Source organism: Vipera ursinii (genome assembly GCF_947247035.1).
Source record: "Vipera ursinii genome assembly, chromosome: 5".
In the NCBI taxonomy this organism is placed as follows: Eukaryota; Metazoa; Chordata; class Lepidosauria; order Squamata; family Viperidae; genus Vipera; species Vipera ursinii.
This window is the reverse complement of record NC_139518.1, coordinates 69,491,749-69,513,537: the sequence shown is the minus strand read 5'-3', so window position 1 is coordinate 69,513,537 and position 21,789 is coordinate 69,491,749. Positions and strand designations below refer to the sequence as shown.

At 40.2% G+C, this 21,789-nt stretch overlaps 1 protein-coding gene across 1 annotated transcript; it reads right to left on the bottom strand.

The window, feature by feature from the left end:
* Positions 1-15,645: 15,645 nt before the first annotated feature.
* Positions 15,646-18,588, bottom strand: VENTX (VENT homeobox; the record flags this gene model as incomplete). Its single annotated transcript, XM_083363314.1, has 3 exons — positions 15,646-15,966; positions 16,820-17,055; positions 18,360-18,588. The coding sequence occupies 3 exons, from the start codon at positions 18,586-18,588 to the stop codon at positions 15,646-15,648; spliced, it is 786 nt and encodes a 261-aa protein (XP_083219440.1).
* Between the last annotated feature and the right edge of the window lie 3,201 nt (positions 18,589-21,789).

The following is a 21,789-nucleotide window of genomic DNA, read 5'->3' as shown; positions in this document are numbered from 1 at the left end:
ATTTACTCACCTGCTCCTGGTCTGTCTTACAGGGCAGGACGATTTGTGACCATTCACCTTAGGCTTGTGGGTGACCACTCTCATTCACTTCTGCAATGCTTCTCAGGAGCCAGTCCAGAAATAGTTACAGGTAGTCCTCTACTTACAAGTGGTCTCTTACCGAACGTTTGAAGTTACAACCTACCTGGAACAAGGGAGGTACAACTCAATTCTGAAGCTCCAATGGTCAAAGGTTCCCCCTCCCAGTCACATGACCACACTTCAGATGCTTAGCAACACAACTGCATTTACGGCCATTTGCAGCATCCTGACCACATTTTACAGACGTCTTGTCTTCCAGTTACTTTTATGGCAAAACTGCATGATAGTAAACAATGGATTCGCTTAAAGATCGTGGCATTCATTTAACAGTTGTGCCACAAAAAAGGTTGTAAAACATTACCGACCCAATTTATGACCATAACAACATACGACTGTAATGGGACAGGAGTTACCTGTACATAATCCGCTTTGTCCACACCCAGTCTGGCCAGTGTGTGCATGCTTGTGCTATGAATAAAAAATAAACAATGAATGTAGCCTTGAAGAAAGGTTGCATGTATTTTGTAACCTGCTCTTCCTTCTTGGATTTATTTGTGCAATAGGTCATTTTTATCCTCAGGACCAGCTGAAGAAAGTTACCCCTGGAACTTGTGGATCAGAACAACTTTATATGCATAATGCTGCTTTCAGGTATTGCAGGCATGTGCTACACTGGTGCCTCTTATGCTCCAAAATATCTTTCTGGAGATAAATCTGAAACGCTAAGCATGGCCTTTATGCTAAACCTAAATTGAGAATCTCTTAAGTCCAAATTAGCAATCCTGGACTTAACATATTGCTTGAAGGTTTATTATGTAAATAAAGGTCTACTCAACACATCATTCTGAAATCGCGATTATAAATATTGCATGATGCCACAAATGCTATTGTACCGTTGGCTATAAAAATGAAAGTTGGGTCAGAGAAACAATTACAGCTGTGTAGAAATAATCCTTGGTCTCTTCTGAGCCCTGCAAGAAAGCAACACAGAATCATTCCGTTTACATTATAATTTTTAGTGTTTCAATATCTTTTTAATGTTTGCTTTATGTTTATTATATATTGCTATCTTTTTAAATTGGGGGCTTTTGCTAATTTGTTCTGGGTGTGGTTGCTTTTCCCCACCTTCTTTTTAGCTTGCTGTTTTGACCCTACTTAGCTCTATTGGAGAACAATAGTTTCAGCTTAGCAAATAGAGTACTGGAGTAAGGGAAACTACCATAAGTTAAATCCCCATTTACTCACTATTCTTTCAACCTAGCCAGACTTGCAGGGCTATTGAGAAGGCAGGGGGTTGGTTTTCTACTCACAGAGAAAAAAGGCAGGATATCAGTTGGCATAAGTGAATCCAATCAACATTAATATTGATTAAAGCTTCTATCATCTCTCTCAGGTGGGAATCGTTGCATCATACACAAGCAATCTTTCGTCATAAATTCTCCCTTCTAATGACGAGAGCTAAAATTAGTAGAGGAAAAACCATTTCAAATCTCCACCATAATGGAACCTGATACACTAGCCACCACCTATTAGTTGAACTTAATTTATGTGGTTCTGGCAAACATTCATCATCATTTATTAAATTGATATGCCTTTTGACTGTCGATGACTGTAGATAGTCCTTGACGTGTGACCACAGTTGAGTCTAAAATTTCTGTTGCTAAGGTAAAAAGGTAAAGGTAAAGGTTCCCCCGCACATGCGTGCTAGTCGTTTCCGACTCTAGGGGCCGGTGCTCATCTCCGTTTCAAAGCCGAAGAGCCAGCGCTTGTCCGAGGACGTCTCCGTGGTCATGTGGCCGGCATGACTAGACGCCAAAGGCGCACGGAACGCTGTTACCTTCCCACCGCAGTGGTCCCTATTTTTCTACTTGCATTTTTACGTGCTTTCGAACTGCTAGGTTGGCAGAAGCTGGGACGAGTAACAGGCGCTCACTCTGCTACGCGGCACTCGGGATTCGACCCGCCAAACTGCCGACCTTCTGATCGACAAGCTCAGCGTCCTAACCCACTGAGCCACCGCGTCCCTAAGGTTGCTAAGGTAGACATTTGCTAAGTGAAGTTTGCCCCGTTTTACGGCCTTCCTTGCCACGGTTGTTAAGTGAATCACTGCAGTTGTTAAGTTAGTAACACAGTTGTTAAGTGCATCAGGATTTCCCATTGACTTTGCTTGTCAGAAGGTCCCAAAAGGGGATCACATGACACTGGTTTACTGCAAGGGTCATAAATATGAGCCAGTTCCCAAGTGTCCAAATTCTGATCAAGTGACTACGGAGATATTGCAACAATCGTAAGTGTTGAAAAATGTTCATAAGTCACTTTTTTCCAGGGCCATTGTAACTTTGAACAGTCACTAAGTGAATGTTTGAAGTCAAGGTCTGTCTGTATATCTGGGAGCAAAGGGTACATAAGCCATTCTGAGGGTTTTTTTTATGGAGGTTAGAGGTTAAAAAACCTCAAGTCTTCCTTTAAATAATGGATTATGTAAAATTCTTGGTGATTATCATTTTTAATCTACAGTTGTAAAGCTATGTTCTAGAAGCATACGTTAAGACTTTAATACCAATAAGATCTATGATTGCTTCTCTTTTTAAAAGTTATCATAGATCCAATCTGATTTGTACAGATCACCCTGAAGTCAGTTTCATGGAAGCTGCCTCTTCCCCTGAGTGGGATTACACCAAAGTAATTAATTTTAAGATTACAGGACTGATGTGTCCTCCTCTTATCTTGATGCATTTATGTCAAATGTGAATAGATACACTAAATTCATTTAGTCAGATAGCACCCTTTAGCAGGAATCTTTTGAAGGCACCCTGTAAAACTATTGCTCACGTGCAATCAAAATCCAGAGGAAAGTTTTTTCATCCATCTTACTGTGTGGACTGATTTGCTTTCTTCCAATTATAAGGATTATTCTCCTCTTTCATCTTAAGTTTGGAATTATCCATTCAGCAAAACTTATCAATCAGAGCTCTTCTTTTCTTTTAGAGGAAAAGTCTCCTAACTTACTTAGAGCAAAGCAAATATTCCAAAATCAACATGCTGCATTTTAAAATGCTGCCATCCATAGCTCAGCAAATGAACATAGCCAGGCTTTTGTAACACTAATTTTTGGTGATAGCATAAAGGACCTGAAATATTAGAGTTTTAAGCACAGCACTAATTTTCATAATATTAAAATTTGGCTCTGGAAATGGGTGAACTTAAGAACATCTTTCAGACACTCGTGTTAGAGGACTCCTTAGGCTTCTAAACAGAATTGCACAAAAAGTGATTGAAAGGTGAAGAAGGGATATTTCCCCTCCCCCATGAATTGCCATGTTGACTTACATTAGGTTGCAAAGCAAGGCAGGCACACTGGCTGAGGAATTCTGGGAGTTGAAGTCCACAAGTCAAAAGGGCCAAGTTTGAAGACCCCTGATTGTTCAGAAGTTCATTTATCCAGGTTCCACAACACCACTACTAGGAATATTTGTGTATTGCCAGCTAAGTTACTCGTGTAGTAGAAAAAAGGAATGAGGAGGCCAGCTGGTTATGACTGGTTCGTGTATATGCAAAACCACAATATAATTTCTTTTGATTTTTGAATCAGCATTTTCTATGAATTCAAACACTGGATCTGTATGCTCTCATTTACAAGTCTAACTCTTAAGCTTCCTCCTTCTGTTATGTATTGAAGATGGACAGTGGATAATATTTATATGTTACTTATAGATAAGGATGTAGGTCTATACATATGTTGTATATAGTATGTTTTAAATATGTATTATGTATGTGTACTCTTTGAGAGGAAGCAACTAAATTTCATTTTTAATGTGTGCCATTGTGCCCACAGGAAAAAAAATAACAATAAAGGTTATTTATCTATCTTTGCTGCCACCTAATTATGATTTGGAATAATAATTCATTATGATGTTATGGGATTTTAAACATGAATTTTAAAGTTTAAAAAGATGTGAATTGATATAGAAATTAAAGGTATCCACCTGATCTTAAACCTGTCCCAAAATAGTTTTGTTTGCACATTCAAAGTGTGGAGTAAAGACTATATGTACATAGTTGTTCAAAAATATTTTATGTGTGTTTGTTTATTATTAGTATCCAGAGTCAGAAACAGAATTTTTGACAGAACAAGCATAAATTCTGAGGCTGAGTCGATGCTTGGTCTCAACAAGATTCTTGTGTCAACAATTCAGAAAGGGATGACAATTTTTGTTCTAAATTATAATGTGATAATTAATTTAAATCAGCAAATGATAAAGGTTGCATTCTGTAAGCATTTTTTTCTAATAGAAACCAATATTCCAAGACTTACCGGTTCAGCTATAAAACCACTGGAATGGATATCATTTTTAGGGCCAAAAAGAGATTGATAAATATGCTCAATAAACACAATTGAAGAGGGGAGACTAGCAGATGAAAACATATTGGCTGATCCTGAAGAAACTAAGTAGAGTTGGATCTGGTTTGTAGTTGGCTGGAAGATCACAAGGACACCCAGAAACTCTGTTATAAACTGGGAAGTTGAAGGGGGCAAAGGCAAATAGTATCTGCACCCATGATTGTGTGAAGTGCGCCTTTTGAGTCAGTGTTGACTCTTGGCATCTACCTGGACTAGTCCCTGCAGCAAGGATTTGTAAATGGTTTGTTACTGCCTCCTTCCTAAGTCTGAGAGAGAGTGACTGGCCCAAATTCACCCAGCTGGCTTTATGCCTAAGGCAGGACTAGAACTCACAGTCTCCTGGTTTCTAACCTAATGCCTTAACCATTATACCAAACTGGCATTATTGTCAAGAATGTAATCCATGTAATCTCCAGCAGGCTTGAATTAAGGGAGACTTTATGCTCACTTTATCTTTAGTCGGCAGTGATGAAAGGAATAAGGCTTGACAGGAAACTATTGGAAGTTATAATCAGGGAAGGTTATTCTTCAGCTAAATTGGCATTTCCCAATTTCAGCAGCTTTAAGATGTGAGGATTGCAACTGTCTATGGAATTCTGGGAATTGAAGTCCTCCTATCTTGAAGTTGCAGAGGTTGGGAACTAATGAGCCCCTTTGGTCTTGTATGTCAACACAGAAGTGACTGAGGAATAAATATTGAAAGAGGTAACCCTTTTCCTAGCTTAAAAGAGTCCTGTATGTAAGGCTGTTTCCTTTGCTGATATAATTAACTAGATACCAAAACGGCAAACAAACTTGGTATCAAAACAGGTCGCTGTCAAACAGAAAGAGGTTTGAAAGTACAAGTTCTCACTAAAGAGTTTTTTTTCCCCTCAGAGTTTCAAGCTGGAAATAGATTACAAGAAACCAAATCCTGGATAAACTGGCCCTTATTTAGTTACTGGTGTGAATCAAGTTGGCCCCTGTCAATACAGTTTATTGACCATTAGATCTCATAATCCTTCTAACTATTAGTTCTGGAAGATCTGGTTGTAAATATTCCCCTTGGGATAATTTCCCCCTCATTCTAGCCCCGTTTCAGTCCTTCCATAAAAATATGTCTAGCAAAAGTTCAACAGGTAAATCTTTCCCTGGAGTTACATTTTTGTGCCAGGAAATTTGTTGGGGATTTTGGCCTCTTGCCCCGTAACCACTTCCTGCAAGGCCATAAGGTACATGGAGAGAAATGATTGTTCCTTCCTAGAGAATAACCTTCCAATCAATTGCCTGCAGAGGTTGTTTAAAAAGAAGAAGAAGAAGAAGAAGGACTGGGGACCAGGCGCCACATGTCTGCTGGATTCTCAGCTACTTCATGGCTGAGCTTTGCTGATCAAAGGAATCAGAAGAAAGACAGCTCCCACCTCATTCCCTCCAGACTCTTATTGTCCTCAGACTTTGCATGGAGATAATAAAGTTCCCCTCTCCCTCCAAAGCTTCATTTAAGATCACACATCATTATCTGCACGGAGGGGCAGTTTCCCTTTTCAGTATCAACCATGGGTGAATTGATGGCTGTTTGTAACACTCACCGCCTCTTTGGAAATGCTAACAAGTTTATTTAGCTGGCCCTTTGATGTCATGATCCCTGCTATTAGGTGGTCAATTAGGCATGAACCAGATTAACCAGGTTAAAAAAAAAAACTTCTGTTTTGAAGCACCCATGAGCACTAACCTGTCCCCTGTCTTGCCTTTTCTCTGGCTTGCTTTGAACAGAAAAAAAAAAATAGTAGTAGAAGATAGGGGCACTTTGTCCCACTGAAGAATTGGACAACACAGAGACCCACGATGAGAAGGCATAATTTGACACCCTAACCCACCCCATCCCTTTTACAATATAGTGGTCTCCATTTCTTTGCCAGTTAGGATTCCTGGCTGACCGATTTCCCTCCTGGTTTGGGAAAATTAAAGCACGGTGAGGGGGTTATACTTTGAAGGTGTAATAAAGCTGGGGGGAGGGGGCTAAAATACAGTTGATGAGAGTAAATCTCATTAGCTTCTGGCCTAAGATTTGAGTGTCAAAAAGCCAGCAAGATGAAATACCCTGGGAAGAGATTTGTAATTTTCCACCCCCACCCCCATATTCACACAAGGGCTTAAGGACTGCTTTTCTGATCTCTCTGGCACCAGAACCAAAGGAGAAATCTTCTCAGAAGGAATATGTTTAGGGCATGGCTTCGCTGATGATGGCTTTGTTGTGGGTTTGCAGGATTGCTGCTTTTTAAATGTTCAAGTCACTCTTCCAGTTTTCTGCAAGTGTTTTTCCCATGCAGATTTTCTCAGGATGCTTTGCAACTTATTTTGGCCATGCTTTTGATCTTATGTAGTGGCTGGAAGAATGTTTCATTTCATTGTGGTAGAGATTTAGTCGTTGCTTTTTCTCTCTCCCATCTTGCAGTCTGTCCCATTCCTGACCTAATAAAGCATCCCAATGGTGAGCCATAAGTTAAGGACATCTTGAACTTCTGCCTCCCAATGTAGCTCGACTTGCATAAGTAGAGGTACTCTACATCTAAAACGCCCCAAAGTAAAGCATTGTCTAGTTTTCTATTCTGTCTATTCTCAATTTACTGTATGAAAGATACCATAGACAAGCTATAAAAGTAGCTGCTGGCCATATTTGGAGAGTGAAAATGGCTCTTGCAACTTTTTAATCTGCACTGCATAATGGTTTTGAAGGTCCGCCTGATGTTTATCCACACACCTACACATCTCTCACATGCCATCCATGTACAGGATGACTGAAGCCAAGGGATGTTTTGGCCATTACGAATGCAATGGATGTGAAGGTGACCCACTCTTTGGCCTTTGTGGTTCATTCAGTGCTTCTTTGATTTTCCATATTTTACCATTTGACAAGGTCTCCCCATTATAGCACAATCCTGGGACTGTCCTTTTCCTGTCAGTTCCTTTCACCCTCCTTTTGCCACCCCTTTTCACAACCAGTTGTCCCTTGACAGTTTCCCTTCCTTTTCACATGCCTTTGCCTCCATGCCGAAGCCAACTGGATGAGATCCAGATCCCTTTTTTTTCCACTTTTCCAGAGTTTCCAGTTACACAACGGGGCTGCCTATCAATACTTAAAAGTCTTCCCAGCTCCTTGGAGAAGGGGAAGAGCTTTTCCTGGTTAATAGACAGTTAATTGCACATCAAAGGGAGTGATAATATATGGCAATTAGGGCTAATGACTTGTAGGGTGAGAAGTCCCCAGTTACCACTGGCTCTAAAATGATTTCACAGAGCTCCAAGGCTGGCTCCAGTAAGTCTGAGGACATCAAGGTTTGGCTTAAACAGCTCGATTCCCTGCTGGTTTGTCTGGCCAAACGGTAGAAGAGCTACTAATTCAGAGAAGACTCAAGTCAACGACTGCACTCTTTTATTCCACTGATTTTTCATCTGTTTTTTGCTTGGTTCATTTTTCTTGCATTTGACCATTTCTGTTATGAAGTCACATTCATCACCGGTCAATGACAATAGAAGATTTATTCGCTAGATTGAAAACCCAAGTGGCCTGGGTGATTTCCCTGTATTTCCAAGAGGTTTCTGGTCAAGCAGCAATCAAGGATGGAGAGAAAGGGTAACTGTCTAGGGAGCATGTCTAAATGTAAATGACATGTCGTGCTTTCATTCTGAGCGTTAGGTGCCATTTCATTTGGGAAGCTTTTATCTCATTCTCCCAAATCAAATCAATCAATATTGCTACCATTAACCAGCACAAAGCCTCTACAACAATAGATCTTAAGTGAAGCTAAAAGGATTAAAAGAAATGATAGGGGGGGAGGTATAAAACAGTCCCTTTAACTTTTAAAAAACAAAGAGCTTAAAATGCAAGTGGGTTGGATTAATAAAGAAGCAAGTCAATTCTAAACTCAAGGCTAAGAATAAGCCATAACCAGCGGGCCGCAATCAAGCCAGGTTTGGCTATTTTTACTTATTGTGTACCTTATTTAAAGGTAGCTGTGCACAGCCTGAACATGTCACACATTGTTTCAGGGATGATGTGATATCCAAAACTGTACGTATTGTTGGGTGGTAAAAACGTGTAACATTATTGAGAAGGGAAGTAACTACACAAAGTTGCTAGAAAAATAACAGTACAGTGGGATGTGCTCCATGGAGTCTATCTGTCCTCCCTCACAGAGACTTATTCATACAGTAGATGTTCCCTACTTAATGTCAGCCAAGAAGAAAAGTATGAGGCTTATAATCCCACAGAGGTGTTGTTTTAGTGACAGAACTTCAGTAAGATTAGATCCCCATGAGTAATGAATACATTTAAAAATTGGATTTAAGTCTGACACCATGTGACATGAATTTTGTGCTACTACCAACAGTTAAGAGTTGTGCCACTGTTCACTCCCACTTCCAAAAAGACTCTTGACTTGCTCTTTTTGATCCTAATATCATTAGTATTGCTTTTATATACTTACATGCAGGGTGAGTAATGCTATAGGAGCAAGGAGTCCCAGGATTGCTGGACACATCAGCTGAAATATTCCAAAGGTAGCCTTCCTTTACCCATCAGCCTCCAGAGGTGGTGTCTCTCAACTCCTGGCAAGGAGCTAAAGTCTCAGATAGCTAGAGGCCACAAAGCTGGAAAACTATTCAGTGAATTAAAGAATTCCTCTGGGCTCTTTCAAGTTTGAAAGCATCTGAGGAATTGGCTTTGGGGAAATGCATCTGTTAATCTGGTTAACCAGAAATCTGGTATTGAATATAGCTCCATATTGTTGCCCTGGGAGGGAACTTTAACATAAAGCTGGAGGCTGTAATTTCTCTCTGTCTCATCAACTCCAAGATTTTCTCTTTTTCTCACGATCAAAGATTTAAAGATTACAGTGATCAGTGACAAAGCTAAGGCATTTAGTCTCTGCTTGACAACAAATTGGAGGAGGGGATTGTCTATGAAAGTTACTGAAGTTTCCTAGTAAATAAAATAGGGAATTAATATAGGTAATAGTTCCCTTTTACTTTAACTCTTTCCATCTCCATTCAAGAAGAGGGGGACCCCAATAGGGATAGATGAATGGACGATTGATGGATAGATGGATAAAATTGTATATCTAAGATGACACAATTGCCAGTTTTCATAATATTCAATTGAAAATGAGAGACTGGAAATATGAGTAACCCATCTCAGAAGAAATCCATCCATAGGAAAGCTTGTGGATCCTTTTAAAAAGACATTCAAGCCTCTAGAGAAGGGGTCCCCAATCCTCGGTCCATAGACCAGTGCCGGGCCACGGCATGCCAGCAACCGGACTGCATAAACAAGCAAAGCCCCATCTGCGCGATGCAGGCAGCACACAAAACCACGCACCCACGGAAAAACCTCTCTCCATGTAACAGGTCCCTGGTGCCCAAAAGGTTGGGGACCTCTGCTCTACAGAAATAGCTTAACTCATAATTGTCAAGTTATACATTTCAAATATCATTGAGCAACATGTTAAGCTTCCGGAAAGCAATCTAGACTCTTTCTAGAAGGAAAATTAGCATAATAATCTTAATACAAATTGGCTTGACTGGTTCTTCTCCCTCAGGTACTTACTTATAAGTAGTCATTGTACTTTGCCCTTAGAGAGGAAGAAATTCAGCATAGTAGCTTATTCACACAAAGCAGAAAGCTGGTCTAAGTTAACATGAGCACCGAGAGTTATAAATCTACACAGGCTGGGATGGCATAATAACCTGAGCTAAAATACAGTTCACTTGTTTGTTCTTTAGTGCATTTTATTTTACACACTTGAGTTAGCAGAGCTCAGATGTGGGCTATTTTTTGGCCTCCCGAGTCATATCTTTAGATTGCAAATTATACATTTACATACATGCCCACCCATTTATATCTATTTATGCACACATATCATACACACATTCAGCAGAGTGTCACAATGAATCTATTGCTTGTTGCTGATTTCTTCAGCAGGATTGTTAATTTTTTTATGTCATTAGCAGTACGAAAATAGCACTCTGTTCTACAATGCAATTGGATAGTTTAGAAAAAGTATATGTCAAAGGTTGCAAGCAGCTCAAGAGTTGTCTACATTTGGCCTTGGACCCTGTGTTTTATTAATGTAGAAATAAATTAAACTATGCTTCCATTCTTCCCAATGAAGGGCTCTGTATGATTGTAAATCTTGTGTACAGGTAGTCCTTGACTTATAACCACAATTTCTTTCACTAAGTGAGACAGTTGTTAAGTGAGTTTTGCCCCATTTTACAAACTCGCTGGCCACAGTTGTTAAGTGAATCACCACAGTTGTTAAGCTAGTAACATAGTTGTTATGAGAACCTGGCTTTTCTTTCAACTCCGCTGATGTTTCTCACCTCTTCCTTTTCCCTTCAAGCCACGGCATCTTTAAGGCCATCTGTCATCTGCCCTGGAGGTAAAACAATTGAATGAAGCATCATTGGGCGGTTTTGAGGCGTCACCTTTGAATTAAGTCATCTGGTGAAGGAAAAGGATTTGGAAAAGCAACCAGCCTGCAATTATTAATGCAATTTACAAATGTCATGTGTGTTTGATTTACTTCTTCTGAAGGCAGGTGTGTAAATTCCCTTAAATCCTCTCCCATCGTTTGTTTAAATTGATTTGGAAATCCTATGTGCTTTGATTGGATTACAATAGAGAAAAAAGTATGTTGAAAGCCTTTTCCCTTGCTTCAATTGCCTTCACTAAGGGAAAAAAGATACTTTCCCCACCCCCCCACCCCCCAGGAAATTTTCTGTGCTCATTCCTAAATCCATTTCTGAGCATTTTTTCAATACTTCAGATAATCCATAAAATAATTCAATCATCCATTTGTCTCATTGCCTGTAGGAACTTAGGAGTACCTATTATCTTCAGCCTGCATGTAGATACCATATGAGATAACCTGTTAGTATTTACTTTACAATCAACAGAGATTTCTGTCTTACAATTTCTCCTTTATGTCAGCACAGATAAAAGAAGATATCTTGAGCTCAGCCTGAAAAAAGAAGAAAAAAAAACTTAATCTGACTGATAAGACCTTCTGTTCCTAGGTGTTATTTTCTTTTTGCATTTGTCTGCTCCTAGGGTCCAAATTTCAACTTCTTCATTCTTTGGATCAAAAGATTGGCCATCAGTCTCATCTGGTAATTCTTTCATATCAAGAGTGGAGTCTCCATTCTTCTTAGAGCTGAACGCTTCCTTTCATTGCTGTTGTCTACAAGGTGCCATTGCTGCAGATAGGTGTCATTTTTATATATCAAGGACAGGCTAATCTCCTGCTTTCTAGTTGTTGTTGTTTTTTTATTATTTCAGCCCCCGTCAGCTTCAAAGAGCTGAGGTAATGGCGGTAGTTTGCTGAGGTGGTTGTCCAACATGCTGGAAGAGAACAGTTAATGAAGTATGCTATTGGTATGTCCAGTGCTTTTTTTGTAAAAGAAAAAGGTGCCGGAACTCGCACATGTCATACAACCTGCCTTGCCTAACCTACAAGGTTCCATCCAAAAAAGGTGCCGGAACTCCGTTCTGAGCGTTCTATGAGAAAAAAAGCCCTGGGTATGTCAAAAGAAAACATCAGTCAGCGATTGTCCCTTCTAGTATAAAATGTGCATATTAAGATTCCTGCTGCCAAATCTGGAAATGCTAGAATGATGATGATATATATATTTGCTTTATGGATTAAAAATCAGGTGATGGTATCCAATTGTTATGGTTCTGTTGGTTAAAAATCAAGGGATAGTATCCAGCTTGTATTAGCTATTCTGTTATTTTAAGATCCAATCCCATATGGTTTATTCAGTTTTTTTTATTTTTTATTTTAATTCCATTTGTAAAAGTTAGCAAAAAAACAAACAAACATGGATGTATTATGCCTATCCATTTTTGCAGAACCATTTGGCAATGATAGATCATTCCGTATGACTTGGATACTTACTGGATTGATTTGGACACATTAGGATTTTCCAAAATTACCTTTAACTTTTTCTTTTCTTTTCTTTTTTTTAGACATTATCATGACCTCTTTTTGATTTTCACGTTTAGTCCTATCCCCTTAAATAGTTGTTTCTAGAGTCTCATTGACCATCTAATCTATTACTCTCCATATCAAGGTATTACCTTCAATTGTTTGCTGCTCTTATGCCTGGCTCAACTCAGTGATAAAATCTGGAAACATACCTGGGATATGCCTACATGCCATCCCTTCTGGCCATTTTCAAAGTTGCATAGAAGGAAGTATATATGTATATCCTATGTAGGCATATGGAATTGTAGTTGATTTAAATACTGGAGGCAGACTGGGTTCATTGTCGTGAGTGAGAAGCTCAAACATCATGCATTTATATTAGGCATTCCTAAAAGATTAAATGCAATTGCAGAAAGGCAGTGCAATTCTTATTTTAATATGCTGGACATCGGATCACTTTTATTGCAGAATGAGAATAGGTAGCCCAGCAACAAAGAAAAAAATTGAAACATATGATTAGTCTTACACTAAAGTAGATCATGCTAGCTGAAGATGGGTTTCAGCTTGGCAGCAATCACAGCATTGGATTTGAGAAATTTGTTCACATTTCTTCCTTAAATGCTATAAAATTTCTTAGTATGTCACAGAGCTTGCTTCCAGATATTCCTAAAGTTGCATTACCCAAGTTGTTTTTAATTTGCTATTGAAGATTATCTGGGATCCTAAAGTTGCATTACCCAAGTTGTTTTTAATTTGCTATTGAAGATTATCTGGGAAAGAATATATTTTAGTATGTATTAAAGTATGCTTTGTATGTGTGTGAGATGTGCACTTAATTGATTATATGGCCACAATTTAGCCCAGATCTGGATGGAATGTTTTGGGAAACCCATTATTTTCCAATTCCAATCCCCAAGAGGAAGAACAAAACCCAAATGTATCCAGAACATCGTATCAAAAGGTGAAAATCAATGAATAAGTAAAGCAGTTCAAATAAAAATAGAATTTTTATTAGGTGGAAATCAACTTTATGAAAAAATGAAAGTGAAATTCCAAAATATAGTGTGACCCTGAGTTCAGCTGGATCTTTTTTTCAAACAATTATTTGTTTAAAAGTATTATCTGTGTTTAGCCCATGACATTAAACAAAAGCAGAGCAATCACAATACAATAATAAGCCTTGCTCCTGAAGAATATTCCCAAGATACAAAATGAAATGACCATTTTAAAGCCACTTTATTTAAAGTGCTAATGCTTTATCATTAGGTGGCTTTCTTTGATGTGAAATTAAAGAAGGCTAAAAGCAGAGTCAAAGCTTGGTAGCATTTTAATATCATGGAAGGAGAAAAATTGTTAGTGGTGATAATACACAGTATATCATTATAATTAGAGGTAGTAGAATGAAATCCACTAGGCTCTTATTCTGACCCTGCCAAATGTTTCGGCTGGCAGAGCAAGAGTATTATTGGAGCAGATCACTTAAAAGTGAAGAACAATCTTTTCCCTAAGATAAAAAAAAATAGTAAACCTCTAAGGTAATTGGCAGACAATTTGACGTGGTGGTTAAAGGGGTTGAATTAAACTCAACCCCTAGTCACTGTCAGCCCTTGGAAGAAGGTAAAGCAAGCCACTTTCCAAGGCTGATTCAAAGGCACTCATTTACATTTAAGGTAATTGGCAGGGATAAACCTGACCTGGTTTCTTGCATGCCCGTTGAACAGACTTGGTAAATAAATGCAATGCATTGTACAGTTGTTTTCCTGATAAGAGGCCCTAACTTCTTTGTTTTTCAGAAGCTTCTTTTTTAACTTTCCATTGCCCAATAAAAATATTAAATCAATATGTGAGTAGCAGGTATTTTTTTGGTGGTGGTGGGGGCTAAAATAATAACGCTTTAAACTATGAAACTATTTGTGTATATTTTTAAAATCCCAGCTTTTTTGCCTAGATGGTATTCAAGAGAGAGAAGAAAAATCTATCAAGAAAACCAAATTAGATAAAAACAATTAAAACCATCATGAACTAGTTTAATGTGGAAAACCTAGCTAAAATTTGACTTCTTTTCTAAAAAGAGAAAAAAAAGAATTGGATACAATTCTTGTGGGAACTAATTCTATAGCTTGGAATAACTCAAGAAAGAAGAAAATGAGGGCATTTTTAAAGAGGATTGCCTTGCTATCCAGATCAATTTCTTTCAAGTTTACCAGCCAGTTGGATATTTATGAGTTACCTGGCACCCAAATGTAACTTTAGGGAGCATGTAAAAGGTTATTATCTCAGCTTCACTAACTCAGCTCTGGTTTATCACAGCTCTGACCTAGAAAATACAGCTGTAACAAGTATTATCTCAATAATGCATATAGCTGAACAATTAAAGCACATAACAACTATTATGATTACAATTCTCTCTCTGTTCCACCTGATGTATGCATGTATGTATACAAAGTAGTTCCCATTCAGATCCCTGAGAAAAAATATATAGTTCATTGAGCACATATGCTGCATGTAGAAGGGCCCAGATCCAAATTGCAGCATTTTCACAGAGGGCTGGAAAAGTTAATGCTTTAAAACTTGGAAGAGATGCTGCCAGGTAGGATCTATATATATATATATATATATATATATATATATATATATATATATATATATATATATATATATATATATATATATATATATATATATATATATATATATATTTTCAGCATCTCCCTATGAATCCCAAATTAACTGTACTTAATAAATTAAGGTGTGTATCATGCCACTGACTCTAATGAAAAATTAAAAGGTTGGAGAGAGCCTAAGAATAACATTGTACAATGAATATATGACTTGCCAACATAACAATTTGTTATTGGTTGTGCATAAGGGCCAGAGATGTTGCCATTTAAGATCAGTTTTCCCCAAGAACAGCTGCCTTTGATGTGTCCAGGAGAGACATCTTGGAGTTGTCTGTATACTTCCATATCAAATCCTCACTTGTATGACAATCAAACATCCTGGAGATCTTGCTGAATCTATTACCAATACTGCACACATTGTCTTTACACAAGTATCACTTTCCCACTCACTCACTCAATTTGTAAATGTCTGTGCAAAACATAGCTCTTCACAGCATATCTGTCCATTTCTGTAGCTCTTGGTAATCACTTGATTACCAAGTGCAAATTGACTGTTATTGGTCATCAAAATCCTTCATAGCGTCATGAATACTGTTCTTGGGTCTTGGTATCCCACAAAATAGGGAGTAGGCATTGGCCAGATAGCACTTGGCTGTCCTCCAGAGGTGTTTCTGGGATCCAAGTTGGGAGGGGGCACTGGAGGGAAAGGAATGCCAGAAGAATCCCTCCTGGTGAAAGTCTGTTGATGTGGTGAATAAACATAGGACAAGGGACCACTTTGAGGTCCAAAAGGGAGGTGACCATAAAATGGTAAGCCATGGAAGGATGGTTCTGGCCTCATCTCCTGCAGTTGACGTTTCAGTTTCATCCGCCGGTTCTGGAACCATGTCTTGATCTGCAGAAATAGAAAGAAACAGAGTGGATGAATCAGTATCCTTTATTAGCACAAATGGAGAGTCTCATTCTGCTCCCTTTATATTTCAATAGAGTGATGAAACAAATGCTGATATCCACTGCTGGATATATAATGGCATCTCTGATGAAGATTTGAAATAAAAACTGTTTTATATTATAAAACTTGGTGCTTTCAAGATGCACAAAGGCAACAAAGCCTGCCTAGAATTCTTAGCCATCATAGCTGAAGACAAACTAAAGCATTGGGAGCTCATCAGATGGAGAATGAATGTGGCAAATTTCTATAAATTAAATTACAGCACATTAAACCAATAAAATAAACCTATCCACCAAAGAAGCAGTTGCAACACTGGTTAAAATTCAGTTCATATTCATCTGGATGAAGATCCTGCTAAATTGGCTCAGCCTATCTTAAGCCCAAACATCTGTCCTTAAACCTTCTTGAAAAAAATCCCCATTCCCAAACCTCTTTTCCCTTTCCATTGAAATGGTGATAAGCCAAGGAATTCTGGCAAAATTAAAGTAGGGTCCAGAATGCCGCTGAGAGGGCCATAGATTATGGAAAGGCCTCCTTTTTTACTTCTTGAAAATAGAAGACTTTTCCCGCAAATCTTTCCACGGGCTTCTCGCATTTATTTGAACAACCTGGCCTGGCCTGATGGGGGATGTTAGGTTTTTTAATGGGGTTTTTTACTTTGTTATTGTTTTTATCTGGCCTATTATTTAATCCTTTTTAATTTTTGTACTTTCTATTTATATGTGCCCTGTTCACCGCCCTGAGTCCTTCGGGAGAAGGGCGGTATATAAATATAATAAAATAAATAAATAAATACCTGGACTTCAGAGAGTTGCATTTTGCTGGCCAATTTGCGCCTTTCAGCCGCTCCCAAGTATTTGTGCCGCTTGAAGGAGCTCTCCAGGGTCCTGATCTGTTCCAAGCTGAAAGCAGTGCGCAAACGGCGAGTATTCGCGTTTCGGCTTCCACCGTCCTCTGGTGTCTGGCATTCGGAGAAGTTTCCTTCGCCGTCGGACCCACACTCCGTAGTGCTCCACACCACTTTGGAAGCAACTAATGATTCCAAAAAAAAAAAGGAAAAAAAAAAGAGGTAAGGGTCGGGGTCAGAGGAGCAAACGTTTCTCGTTTTTCTTTCCCCAAGAAAAAAATGGCTGGGTGCCCCGATCTATTGCTTAGAATTAGATGGACTGGGTTGTAACCCCCTTCATCCCCGGATAGAATGGCCTATATGTCGTCGCTTGACCAGTAATGGAAATTACAGACCAACAAATCTGGAGCGCCTCTGAGCGAGGAAGGTTTGGAAAAGCGCATTTCAGAAAAGTTTACATCTGAAGAAAAATGGAAAGGCAGTATTCAACGAACGCGGCGTAAGCGGGTCCCAAGTATACGCAACTCCTTCATATAATTTAGAACCCATTCCGATTTTTTTTATCAATTCTCTTGGGATGGGAAATAAATGGATCTACTTCCTTTGAAAGTGAGCTTTAGGACTATTTTTTAAAAAGGAGTCTTTAGCTTTGTCGATTCCTATCTCTAAAAGCGCAAAGTGATTCATTCCCAGCCTCCAGTTTCTCTCCTCTTCCATTTACTTGCCCTCTAGTAAGCCTAGAGGGGAGGCAATTTCCCCGAGCTGAGCGAGGCTAGTGCTCGTTGCAACAAGCGCAAGATCAGGCAACACGATTTCCTCCGTTTCTTTCTACCGGTAGGGAAGCAGCTGGCCAAGTTTCCGAAATTGAAGCCACGCTGATTTAATCTGACAAGAGGCCCCCTCGATGATCGTCAGGCGAAGAAGCAACGGGAGAAGGCAAGGCTCGAGGGCTGAAGCACACCCTCGGCTCCCTTTTATTTTTGTTTTTTTAGGTAGAACACGACAACCGGGAGTCTCCCCCTTGGGGCTCCGATCGTTATTCCGGACTCGAATCCCATCGCCCTAAGAATAATGGAAGCTGCCTGCCATTACTTCCGGAAGGAGGCACCATGAATTGGATGGAGCACCCACCCCACCGCCGCTCTTCGCGTCGTAATTCTCTAACACAGCGTTTTCCAACCTTAGGAACTTGAAGATGCGTGGACTTCAACTCCCAGAATTCCCCAGCCAGCATAGCTGGCTGGGGAATTCTGGGAGTTGGAAGTCCACGCATCTTCAAGTTCCTAAGGTTGGAAAACGCTGCTCTAACACACAACACGCCGAGGCCTCGGCCAGTCCGGCAGCCCTCCCGTTTGAGGCTCCCGGTGCCTCCATCGTCCATTCCCGGTGCTCTTTCCCCGTTCTAGCCCGATCCCTTTGCCCGCGGCCGCTGCGGCAGAGTGTTCAGCGGGAATTCCCACCCGCGATCTCTGCACGAGGAGGGAGGTACCTGTGGACGACGAAGGCAAAGGCGGCCTGTTCTTCTGGAGCGAAGGGAGAGGCGGCTGGACCAGCATACCTTCACCCGGGCTTTTCTCCCGGACCGGAGGATTCTCCTGCTGGGCCCGGCAGCCTTCGGAGAAGGCGGCCTCTTTGTCTTCTGGCCTGCTCTGGGCTTGCCTGCTGCTGGGCCGGCTGCTCTGGGAGAGCCATTCTACGGAGAAAGGAGCCTTGGTCATGGCGCGTTGGCTTAGGGCTGTGTGTCCACGCTGGGCGTGCCCGCCCGGGTCCCTTCCCTTATGAGCCACGGCCCCAAGGCAAGCGCGGCTGGAGTAAGCAAACATCAAAGGGCAGATAAGCGCCGTCTAATTATCATCGGGCCTCCCCCGACAAAAGAGGCTGTTCACACATTTCCCAAAGGCCGGCCGAGGCTGGCTCCAATGTGTCTGCCGGGGGTGGGGGGGGGGTGGGATCAGGTCACTCTGTGGTAAGCGATTTACAGGCCCCGCCATATCCTTTGCCGCTCAATCTCAACAACACGAATTGCCCGGGTTTATGGAGAAGGGTGGCTTCAATAATGCCATCGGGACTGTCAATAGTGGCCTTGTCTCTAGAGGAGATTTGGTGGGGGCCAATTTTTCCTCACATCCATATTTCACAAGGCGCTTGCTTGCTTGGGAGGTTATTAAACAGGACCATAATTAGCGTCCACCCCCTCCTGGTTGCTTTGCCTTAAAGAGCTGTCAAACTCATTTGGTGGGTTTGGAGAAACCACACACACACAAACATGAGAATGGCAGAGTGACTGCCTATGGCCCTGAGGTCATTGGAAATGGTTTTACACACAGAGACATAGACACACAGACACGCACACAAGTGGCAAGTGCCTGTGGCCTGAGGTCATTGGAAATGGTTTTACACAGAGAGACACAGGCACAAACAAGCACACACACAAATGAACAAATGGCAAAGTGCCTGTGGACCTGAGGTCATTAGAAATGGTTTTACACACAGACACACACAAATGGCCAAGTGCCTGAGGTCATTGGAAATGGTTTTAGACACAGACACACACACACACACACAAATGGCAAAGTACCTGTGGCCCTGAGGTCATTAGAAATAGTTTTACACACACACACACACACACACACACAGAGCAAAGTGCCTGTAGCCCTGAGGTCATTCGAAATGGTTTTACACACAGAGACACACACACACACATACACACACAGAGAAATGGCAGAATGCCCGTGACCTTGAGGTCATTGGAAATGGGTTTACACACACACACACACACACACAGCTTTTCTCTGCTCCTTTTTGTCCTAAGTTTACTTCATCCTCCCTGACAATCTGTACCAGTCCGTTCCCCTTCCCTCCACAAGTAGTTTAGTTTAGTTTAGTTTTATTAAATTTTTATACCGTCCTTCTCCCGAGGGACTCAGGGCGGTGAACAGGGCCTATGATAAAAATACAAAACTACAAAAGTTAAAATAGAATTAAACTATTTGGAGTTAGATGAAGCCAATGTCAGTGCCTGACATTCTTGCTCTCTTTTCTCCCAACTAACAATGGTAATTTATTACTCAATAAATAAGATAGGAGTTGTAGTAATTCTATATCACTCCTTTCTCCAAGGACTTCAAGTGAATCTGTAGCTGCTTCTTCGGATTTGATCATCACAAATGTCTTCTGAGATAGGGGAGCTGTCAAAAGCGATTGCCTCCAGGTCACCTCATATATTTTTGGCTGAATTACTGGACAGCCTAGTCCAATTATAGAGAAATGGAAAGAGGAGAGAGGTTGAAAATTAGCCTGATTCATGCATTTGTCTGTTTTATGGAAGGAGATGAAACTGGATCAATTGATCTGTTTTCAGTGTTATTTCCACCATTAAAAAAAATCTATTCCCCCCCATGCCATTATTTTATCCTCCTGATCAGTATAAATATTTGTAAGGATAACTTTTAAAAAGGATAACTCTGCAACAAACTTTGCTGCTCACGGTTTCCACGGAAGGTTAAAAAAAACGACATTAATCCGGGTTTCTCTGAGTGCAGCTTAAGTGACATACTTCATTTATTAAGAAATTATTTCCTATGGCCTCAAAAGCTGTATTGAAGTGTTGTGTTTCTTAAGCTGATTCATTTTTTAAAACAGGAGAGAAGCTGTTGAATTACAAGCATATGGTGGTATTAAGAAATGAAAGAAGGAGTATTGGAAATGAATGCAACCAGCATTCAAGCTACTTTTGCACACTCAATTATTGTATTACCTTAAAGCTGAATGTGAGAACAATGTATGTTAGCTTCTGTCAAGAGTGGACGTACCTTTCAAAAGGACTCTTGAAATTCTTTCCCTCCCAATTTTGGAAACGTACTTCCCAATTCAAGCAGTTTTGAGCCAGGGGTGTGTGTGTGTGTGTGTGTGTGTGTGTGTGTGTGTGTGTTTTGACATGCATAAAATCCATTAAACCTAAACTTGTAGCTTTCAGTGGCCTCAACCCTTTGCTAATTCTGACTTAATTCACATTAAGATAGAGCTTGTTTTAGCTACTGTTTGATTAAATATGTGTTTGGACAATGCATTAAACCATAAATCATAGCCTGCCAATTTTAATGATGCTTTGTATTTGTAAGATACTGAAAAATGTGGGTTAGACAGCATCACCACCAGATGGATTCATGGCCGTACTCAACGTGTGGTCCTCAATGGAACTGCATCTACATGGAGGGAAGTGTGTAATGGGGTGCCCCAGAGCTCTGTTCTAGGCCCAGTGCTCTTCAACATCAACGATTTGGTTGAAGGGATAGATGGGGAATTCATCAAATTTGCAGACGACACCAAGCTGGCAGGAATAGCCAACACTCCAGAAGATAGGCTTAAGATACAGGAGGATCTGGACAGACTTGAACATTGGGTGCTATCTAACAAAATGAAATTCAGTGGTGAAAAAAGTAAGATTCTACATTTATGCAAGAAAAACCAAATGCACAAGTACAGTATAGGTGGTAACTTGCTCAATAGTAGTAACTGTGAGAGGGATCTCGGAGTCCTAGTGGACAGTCACTTAAATATGAGCCAGCAGTGTGCTGCAACTGCCAAAAACCCCAACACAATGCTAGGCTGCATTAACAGAGGGATAGACCCAAGATCACATGAATTGTTAATATCACTTTATAATGCTTTGGTATGGCCACACTTGGAATACTGCATCCATTTGTGGTCACCATGATATAAAAAAGATGTTGAGACTCTAGAAAGAGTTCAGAGAAGAGAAACAAAGATGATTAGGGGACTGGAGGCTAAAACATATAGGGAACGGTTGCTGGAATTGGGTATGTGTAATTTAATGAAGAGAAGGGTGAGGGGTGACATGACAGCAGTGTTCCAATATCTAAGGGGTTGCCACAAAGAAGAGGGAGTCAAGCTATTCT